This window comes from Corapipo altera, unplaced genomic scaffold, assembly GCF_003945725.1.
Source record: "Corapipo altera isolate COAL_440 unplaced genomic scaffold, ASM394572v1 24, whole genome shotgun sequence".
NCBI classification, from domain to species: Eukaryota; Metazoa; Chordata; class Aves; order Passeriformes; family Pipridae; genus Corapipo; species Corapipo altera.
Window position 1 is genome coordinate 9,769,746 of NW_020884903.1, and position 10,146 is coordinate 9,779,891.

The 10,146-nt window shown below is 37.1% G+C and overlaps 1 protein-coding gene across 5 annotated transcripts in view; it reads left to right on the forward strand.

Annotated features, from left to right (window-relative positions):
* The window catches only part of ZNF407 (zinc finger protein 407), a 334,117-nt gene that overhangs the window by 199,613 nt on the left and 124,358 nt on the right, over positions 1-10,146 (forward strand). For all 5 annotated transcript variants that reach the window (XM_027650921.1, XM_027650926.1, XM_027650925.1 and 2 more), the window contains exons 6-7: positions 1,417-1,500; positions 9,666-9,786. In XM_027650921.1, the coding sequence (XP_027506722.1) occupies positions 1,417-1,500; positions 9,666-9,786 (205 nt within the window). The remainder of the gene's footprint in view (positions 1-1,416; positions 1,501-9,665; positions 9,787-10,146) is intronic.

Genomic DNA, 10,146 nt, shown 5'->3' on the forward strand with positions numbered 1-10,146 from the left:
AGAGTGAGGAGCTGGAGATCCTCAGGGACCCTTATCAAAGCACTGATGGGAGAGGGCAGCTCATCTCTGTGGTGCTCTCCAGGGAGCTCCCACTTGTGAGATGGTCTCTTGCTTGTATGAACAGCATCCAGAGTTAACTGGGGCACTGCGACTTTCCAGAAAGTCTGTGTATCTATGTGCCTGGTTATGTGGGAATGAACAGCGTCAAGGTTTCCACCCCTTTGTCTTCACTGGAGGACTTTGTAACTTGACACCCAACCTCTTAACCCAACCTTCTTTTGTAGGAACTAAATTTCCTTCCCCACTGCAAAGAATTTGAAGGAGGCTGTTAGTTTCAATGAGTTCAGCATCACTGCCCTACCAGACCCCTCTCCACTATGTTATTGCAAAAGAAGACAATTTGGCTCCAAATGACTAATGTAATTCTTCTAAAAAAAAATTTAAAAATTTCAGTCTTATCTGAGGTTTTTGAGTTTATACCTGAGATTAGCGTTATTAATTCATAATGACCTTCCATGTGGCCTTTATGGGCTGAGATTGCTGTGCATGTTAGTATATACTGGGCAAAAATATTGCTGTTAAATGATAGACTGTATTAATAGGCAACAGGGCAAAATCCTAGTTTCTCTTTAAAAAAAAAATACTGAAAAGAGGGCATTTATGCACTTTTAATGAGTATTCCATTTGCCAAAATCTCTCATATTGGTCCAGAGATTTGGAATGAAGAATTATCATTTGAAGATGAACAATGTAAGTTCTGCTGCAATTTCAGTAGCAATCCCAAGACCTGTTTTCTTTATGTCATGAAAACTTTAGAAACATTAACAGTGCTGAATTGCCACTGGTACTGAATAATGTGGATTTTATTCTTGCCTGTACTCTTCTTGTATTCAAGAAAATAATTTAATACTTACTAATAAATAGAAGGTAACTAAAGATTACTGTGACCTAGTCTGTTAAAAATTTCTCAGTACCTTTAATTTGTTAGTAAATTGAATATATTTTATTTAAGCAGAATCATGTATACAGTATATTAACTTTTTTTTCCAGGCAATCTTTACTCAGCACAGAAAGGCCAGATGTATGGGAATTGTAAAAAATCAGGATATGCATAAAAACTGTTCAAGTGCATAAAGCAGCCCCATCTGGAAGACATCTAACAGAAATGAAGTTGTACAAAACCATTCCATTGATAATAAAGCTAATTTTTATGGGTCTGACAAGTATGTAATTATGTTCAGTGGTGCTTTTCAGATTTTATCACAGTCAATAAACCGCAGTGGTAATTTCATTCCCATTTGACATATTTACATGGAAACATTTGATTGGAGGAATTAGTAACCCTGAAAGCCTTGATAGATATGTTTTAATGATCTGTGACCTCCGCAGTCCCTCATCTGTTTATTGTTGCAACAGGCGAGAAGTCGTTCCTCTGTGACCTTTGTGGCTTTGCCGGCGGGACACGTCATGCCCTCACCAAGCATCGGCGGCAGCACACAGGTCAGTAAAGCTGTCTTTACTCTTTGCTATATTTTCTCCAGGAAGGGAGTCCCTCTACACTGGATAGTAACACAAGTCAAATAGCATGTTACAGCACAAATAATACATTGGCTCATTGTTTACTTTGCTTTTTCTCATTTTTGTACAATCGGTATGCCCAAGGTCTGCATCAAATCTGTTAGCTGGGAGTTTGAATAATTGCTTGGGGAAGGGTGGGGGGTATTTTTGTTGGGTTTTTTTTTTTTTTTCTGAAGGAATTAGAATTGTAAAGACTGGCTTTCTTCTTTAAATGAATGGTAAGTCTACTATTTTTTTTTCCAAGGCCCAAATAGATTACCTACTGTGAAGATTTTGCAAGAGTCTGCTAGAATGTCCCTGGGTGAAAATTAGAGACTACATATAGATTAATCCATTATTTTGGACTGAGGCATAGTTGAAAGCTAGTGTTGTTTCAGTTGCCCTTTTGTAATTTTAAGATAGTTTGTAATTAATAGGTGCAACTTTAAGAGTTACCACATGGCTGGCATGTAAAGCAAGATTTCTCTTCCAGAATTAGTAAAGCTTTCCTACCACCTGGTCATAAAATTTTAATATCAGACAAAGTTAAATTGGTTCTTGGTTTCAGAAGACCAGGAAAGGTGTAAGTATTAAACATTTATTAATACATTCTACTTTAATTGTGCTTTTTAGTAGTTCCTTGTAAGTGTTTGATTATTTGAATAGATTTTGTTCAAACAGACGTAGAAGTGTTGCTGTTAAAGCCAGTGTAGTTTTTTGTTTTACTGACTATCATGAGGATAACGTATGAGTTAAGTAACCATTGTCTAATGTACAGTGGAAAGAAATGTCTAAGAAATGAGAAGCTATAGTTGTTACATCATGAAATTTCCATGGATTTTGTAAAGGAATCACAGTGGGAGATTTTATTATGTCCCTGTATAAACTAATCTTCATTCAGAACATATACCATCTAAATGTGTAATTTCCTGGAGAGCAGCTACCCTCTTTCTTGAGAGCCTGAAACCGTTCTTCCCACCCTGTTTTCAGTTTATTTGAGCAACCATATTTGGAGGAGACTTTGATGCTTTCAAAAACGTGGGGTTTTCAGTGCCAGTTAGGCAATATCTTGAAACGGATAACCCCCCCGCCAAAAAAAAAGTATATTCAGGGCCAAATTTTGCTTGCAAATCTAGCTAGTAATCCTACTTTCAGAATTATTTTTTTTTCTGATAATAAGGAACATCAATTTGTGGGATAGTACTGCCACAGTCGGTTCCCATTCACTGCCAGAAGTTTATGTTTTTCAAGTGACCAAGAAAAGTCATTTAGTAAATATAATAAGTTCTCTTAGTATTACACTTTCTGAATGATAACAGGAGCAATTACAACTACTGGAATAGAAGCTGTATGCTTCAGTTGTAACTAACAGCTTCCATTTTTCTGGAGCTTTGAAAAATCTTCACGCATGAGCACAAGTTGGCCAAATGTGGGCTAAGAATATTTTTCTTTAGGAAAAATAAATCATTGTTCTCAGTAGGATAGGAACTACCCCTTGGTTTTATTGGCCTACCATGTGACACATTGGGGTCTTGCTTATGTCTAGGACTCACAGTTCATGCAACCACACAAATAGTAAACAATCATTTCAAAATGAGGAAGTAGAAGAACTGCAAATTCTTGTATGTACCCTTCTTCTCTTTACCTATTATGTGAGTGCAGATCTGGTTTCTCCTAAATGTAAGTCCCTATAATCAAATATATATTTATATTTTTTTGTATCATTAGGCCACAAGCAATAGAAAAAATATTTTCCTGATTTCTGTACAAAATTAGGCTGAAAATATGGTGTTTTCCTGGTGAAAAGCTGTCTGGGTTTTTGAAGGCATTTTGCCCTTCTTTTGCCAGTGTGGTAGAGACTTCTTGTGCTATGATCACAGGGATTTACAGGTTATAGATCATGAAGCTTGCATCTAGCAAGCATAACTTTATATTTTATGTCAGGACTGGAGACTCGTTATTACTTTGCTATTAACTTTATACTATACAGGACAGTATCTCAGAGGCAGAGGGATCTATCTTTTTGGCATTTATCTGCCTCTGTGGCACAAACAATCAGAGAAGATTCTTTAGCAGAAAAATTATCTGTAGCTTCTATTTGTTTCAAGGAGAATGACACAATCCACCTTTGCCTGCATTGTTGCAGTTACGTGGGTTCCCTTGTATTTTCATCCAGTGCTCAACTCTGTCTCAGTCATTAGCTGCATGCACTCCTCTTTGTACCTTTTTTTTTCCTCTGTCTCCAGTTGGCACAATTTTCCCCAAGCAGAATGCCAAAGCAAATTACAATCAGGTTTGAAAGGGATAGGTATCAAAAATAGTCTAAATGGCTTAAATAATTCCCTACTGGAGTACAAGCTGTCTAGGGGGCTGACATAGAACATCTTCCAATCCAAGATTACTTCTATCACTTGTCAGAGACCCTTCTTTCAAGGGCAAGTGAGCAAATCCTCACATGTAGTTAGGGAATCTTAACCAACTTAACAAGCCTACTCTCATCCCAGCCTCAAGGCCTGAGATGTCCTGACACCCCAGAGAAATGTTCAGCTGCTGTTAGATATTTGACACAAGAGAGGACTGCCTGTAGGATCAGCCACTTAGACTTTTGATACTCCTGATTCTGGTATTTCTTACTCTGTTCTTCTCTTTTTAGATGAGATTGTTTGTATCTACCTGGAGAAATACCTTTATCTAGTGAAAGATGCATTTTCTTTGGAAATATTAAAGGGAGCAAGAAGTATAACTTGGTGTGAAAAAAATGACAGAATATGGCCCTTGGTCACTCTTCGAGCAAACTGTAGGGACTAGTTTGGTAAATAGGATGTTATCCGTTGAAGAGATGTTTTTGCTTTTTAAATGAAAAGAAGTGCGGGAATGTTAAACTGAAAGAAAAAGCCATTAGTTTTAAGACTTGAAAAATGTTTGTACTTATGTATTTGCAAACATGATGCAGATTTCCTTGATAGAGGCTTTCTCAACTGTAAAGTAGGAAAAAATAATTTGACCTGTCAAGATTTCTGATGTTTTACCAGTTGACATTTTTATTCAGTGTTAAATACGTTATGTCCTTAGTGACTGATGTGGTCCTGTGAGAAATGCACACTTTGAACACAAAATAAGCAAAGTCCTTGACTGATTTTGTCCTGGGAAAATGTTCTGTCATTATTTTATTATCTTAATGCACCTTCTTACAGTCCTATAGAATCTGTCTATGGAATTCTGCAAGTCTTTTACTGACTATGTAAATATCCATGACCCCATTTTCTGTTTTGTGAATTAAAGCAATGGCAACTTGGAGTGGTCCAGAGTTTGAGTGGAATTTTATCACACTGTAAAGAATACTTACATCTCTGTCTGTCGAATGCTTTACCATAGACACTTGTGGCTGCCTAGGCTGTGATAAACTGTCTGAAGAAACTTGGACAGCTTGCAGTATCAGCCAGTGCTATGTGGTAAATAAGGGACAGCTTGTGGTGCTGCAAGAATGTATGGGCCATAGTTATGGTGTCTCAACAAGACTGGGAATAAAAAATTTCATCTTTTGAGTCATCCTTAAGCAAGTGCTTTTGAGTCGTATTTTGTTCCAGTAAAAAAATCTGCCTGAAGATAGGAAGATAAATAAATAACATTGCAAATTTTAGCATTCACTGAATTTAGAATTAGTTGCATTCCACAAAGAATCTAAGTGATTATCTGAATTTTGTAATAAAAAAAGTAAATACCCTCTAAATCAACCACCAAAAATGCACACACACATACACGAAAGAAGCATATAACATCACATAATTTTAATATTTTGCCTTAATCATGATCAACTAGGAAATTATATAAGAGAGAAAAAACAAGCAAGCGTAATTATTTCTGGCTTGAAATGCAAACATGAAAACACTTAATAATTTTAAAATGTCTTTTCTTTGTGTTCTTATTGTTCTGTTCTCCTCCTTTGTTTGTCTTTTGATATCACTCTAGTTTTCCATTCTTCAACATGTTGCTTCCATTTTGTGCTGTAGTAGCTGGCTCAGTCCAAGAGTGCTGATCAGTAAACAGCCTGTGTTCTCTTGCATGAAATCCCTTTTTTAATGTTGGTTAGTACTCCTGCAAATTGCAAAAACCCCATCCTCATCTTCTACACAATGACAGTCTACATTTGCTTCTCATGTGTTGGTTGTGGTGGGATCTTCCTGGTCATGATAGAAGTACATTACAGCAGTAGAGTGTTAGCAGGTAAGTACACCTACTGTGCACAGCACCTGTGTGGCAGTCACCATGACCTTATGGAGCTGCTTAAGAAGATTGTGTCTTTGTTCAAATATTTTCATGAATTTTGAAGATGGTAGCTTATATCGTACACATCACTGTTTGTATGATTACTTCTGCTCACTCATTTCAATCTTGTGCTTCTCAAGACATTTATAGGTCAATGTAATAAAGAAAGAAAATTTAATAGTATTTTTTTTTTATCCAGATGAGTGACTTACTTTGTGTTTCTATTTCTCATGTGAACTGCTCTTTTACTTTAATGTGTAGTTATATTACTCGGCATTGAATTTAATGTAAAATGTAGCCTCTTCTCTTCAACTTCCCCACCACAGAAAATGTAGCACAGTAAGGAGACTTACTGCTCTTTTCAGCAAAGGGAAGAGGTGAAATTTGAAGAGCATCTCTGTTGGTTTTTCTTTTCCATTCATGCCAACATTTGCAGCAGAATGTGGAACTTGATTATAGCAAACCTTTGACCAGAAAAGACGCCAAAACCCTGGGTTTTTTAAAACTTTCTCCCTACCTCAAAGAAATTGTCTAGTGGCAAGAGAAAAGAAAACTTCAGTCATGGTTTAAGAAGAACAGAATGGGTAGAGCTGACGAGGCTTACTGGTTAGCAGCAGCTTTAATAAATGCTTTTATAGTCTGGTGCGCACCATTAACTGACCCTTTTATCATTTGCTTTCACAAACTTTGATTGTTGGAGCTCAGATTTTTCATGTTAGGTGACTTAAATAACTGACGCACTTCAGAAGCTGGTTGCAGTATTGTCAAAAAGGCAAACCCATTTCTTCTGTAATCCCGTGGTCAGGGAATAGAGCTTTTTGAAAGTACTTGTATTTTAAAACAAAATAAAGGCCCAGAAAGTGGGTCCTTGGTCTTGGAATGCATATTCTTACATTTCCCACAAATCCCTCCCCCCCCAGGTTCTTGACCATTGGGTCATTTTAGGGCACCTATCGGGTTTTTTTCGTGGTGAGGCACAGACAAGTCTTCTGTAATAGTAATGGGAGAGTAGGGTGTTTTGGGTTTTTTTACCTTTATTGATCTTTAAATAAGTAGATTTTGTCCTTGTACATTTTTGGATACACTATTTTATAATTTTTACATATGCTTTTTATTGTTTAAAAAATATTGTCAATATTGATTTTTTTTGTGTTATTTTAATTTTGTATGAATTAGAAACTTGTTTGGAGGTAAAGAAGAGTCCTGGAATTTTTAATGGCAGCCCATATTAAAAAAAAATATTTTTATTGCCTGAAATGTCTGGAGGCATGAAGAGTGGAAGGAAAATTGGGGCACAAAAGCTTATAAGTAAGCATTCTGGCCCAAAGATAGGGAAGACAAAAAAAAATACTTGAATGAGTAGGTCTGTGGAAAACTTTAATAAATAAACAAATAAATAAAAGTACTCCTGCTACAGATAATATAGTCTTCAACATCCCCCAACCCAAAGAAATACCTAGTTGTCTCTTAGATTTTTTCAGCTGTACTTATCAACCTGGTTAATTTTCCATAAAGTTACTGTTTCCCATGTGCAGGTACTAAGAATTACAGGCTATGTTAGACTGTCTTTTTTCCTCCTGGTTTAGCTGGCTTTTGTTTTGTGGTGCTGCTGTGATGTATTTTCTGTCAGGTGAGATTTACACATAGTCCACTTGAAAGGAGCAGTTAGCCTCAAAGCTTTCCTAAGGAGAAACTTCCTGGAGCAGTGGGCAAGGATTATAATTTTTCTTATGGTCTCGATGGAATTTACAAGACCTCCTGGCTTCAATGGGCACTTGCTTGGCTCACAGCCCCACTGGCCCTGCTGTGGCACAGCAACAAACCTTCACTTGATCCATTCTCCCTTGAATGGCAAACTAAAAATCTACTTTCAGTTCAGATCTGCCTTTTTTACAGGGGGGCAAGTTGGCAAGGTTCTAATGCATTTTAAATGAAAGCAGTTAAAATAAATATGTATGTTATCTAAAATACCCGTGGCTTTTCTACTTAGGCTTGAAAATGTTGCTATCTTCTTTAATACTAGATGATGAAATAAATCAGAACAAGAAATCTTCAGTTCAAGAACAGGTTACGTTGCTAGGGAGTCTATGGCCTCCCAGAGAGTTTAATTGAAGAAGTAGCTAGTACCATTCAAGCTGCTGGGAGAATCAGCTTCTCCAGAGCAGAGTGTCAGAGTCTGACAAGAAAACCCCATTTGGGGCAGGAAAGACATACTTTCTAGCAGTCTCAATTTGTCCAGCGTAGAGGCTTCAGCTTTGTGTCCTGCCCCTTCACCTTTCCTTGTCCCATGAAACAATAACTGAAAAACAGCTACTGGTATTCTCTCCAGCAACTGCTAAAAGCAATTATTCTAACTCTTTATGGAGCTTTCAGAAGCTGCTCTGTTGTCCTTTGGTCCAGCAGAATGGGCTTTTCAGGCCTTGAGGACCTTGCATATCTTTTTCCCTTGGGAGGGAAAACCCCAACAATCTCCAAGAATGAAAAATGCAGATTTCTCTCTCTCCTCTGGCAAATATTCTGACAAAGTTTGTTTTGAAGTCTTGAGTGTCTCATGCTATAAACAGGCTTGAAAAATTTGGCTTGGAGGCATGGCCATTTGGGAGTGGCCTTTAATTACTGATTGCAGAAGGCCGCTTTTACTGATAGTCTTGTGCTGGTAGTATATCTTCTGGCAGTCTGAAAAACTTCACGTACCTGCTAATAGGCTTAGGGTTCAATTTTGATACTGCCAGTTGTAGAGCGCTGAATATTCTACAAGGTACATGTCTGTCCCTTGGAGTTTTGTCCAGACTTCTTAATCCTTATGAAGTCTTTAGAATAAATACTTCTGAAGGCTTGCACAATGCAGAGAAGATCACCTAAGTTAGGAGCTGCCTTTAGTCTTTTGCATACAAAAAGAAACCTGTTTCCTCCCTATATGGTAACTACATGTGCCAGAATATTTCTGGGACAACCAGTTGGAAAAATGGGATGCAGGTTCATAGCTAGACATCACAGTGTGTCTATCTGTCATGAGATTTTATTTTGGTACCTTCTAAGGGGTAGACCCTTCCACTGGAAGGAAAAATACTCTTTTCACATAGTAAATTAGACACTAGAGATTTTTAGTTTTCTTCAGTTAGCAATCTCATAGAAATTTTCAGTTTAGTTGCACAGTCAGCAGAGATTGAATTTTGGTCTTCTAAAAATATTATTGTCCTAGTCTAGGTTTGGTTGTTGGTTTTTTGTTTGTTTTTTTTTCAAGTCCTTCTGCTGAAAATTGTCCTACTGTTCAGAAAAGATTCACAAGGGCAGAAGACTAGCAGGCAAGAGAGGGGAATGGAGCACTGAGTTGTGGTTCATATTCTCAGTCCTGGTTTATTTATGTTATTTAAAGGATAAGATTAAAAATCCATGACTGGAGACAAAGATGCTTTCTACATGGAGATGTTCCTTTCTGAGCAAGTTCTGAATACAAGCATTAGCCTGATTTTTCACCTTCTGTCTTCAACAGTGTTGTTTTCAGGGCTGTTCTTGACCCAACTTTAACAGAAGGTGCAGGGTGGGAAGAATGCCTGGTTATATTTTCATGAAATAAGACCAGTAACATGGTTACTCTATTTCAGTGCAGTTCTTTCTCCTCCTTTTTTCTGCTGTATAACGCCACATGGGAAGTGAGCTGGATACTGATGAGTATATGTCATATTTTTCAATTAGTACATTTTATTTGGAAATTTATTTTGTATTTGTGTTTACTGTATATATACAGAATAAAAGCTATCTCAAGGGATATACCAGAAATTTGAACTTGTCTTCCTTTTCTATTGATGAAAACTGATAATGATTCTCTTGTCAACTTCTAGGAGAGAAACCATTTAAATGTGATGAGTGTAACTTCGCTTCCACAACGCAATCACATCTGACACGACATAAGCGTGTCCATACTGGAGAAAAGCCTTACAGATGTCCCTGGTGTGACTACAGGTAATGAGTCATTAACTAAAGCATGATGAGAGAAGGGTTAAGGTGATCAGATGAGGTTCATTTGAAGTCACCAATAAAAATATATTGCCATTAAAACACCATCAGGGCAGCAGTAATTGCATATTAAATTAGGAGCTGCATTTAAAAACTTAGTCTTCAGTATTTAGGTATTACTTTATAAAGAAAAACAAATGATGGGAAACCTTTTAGTGGTAACACTACAGTGCTAATGTTGAGTGTTTGTTTCACAGCTGCTCTAGTGTCTGTTAAAATTCTCCATGGTTAGGCCACTTATCTGCATCGCCTTTTCAAATCAATTGCAGTTCTGGAATTTTTCTCGGTTGAGTTGAAACCAGTTCA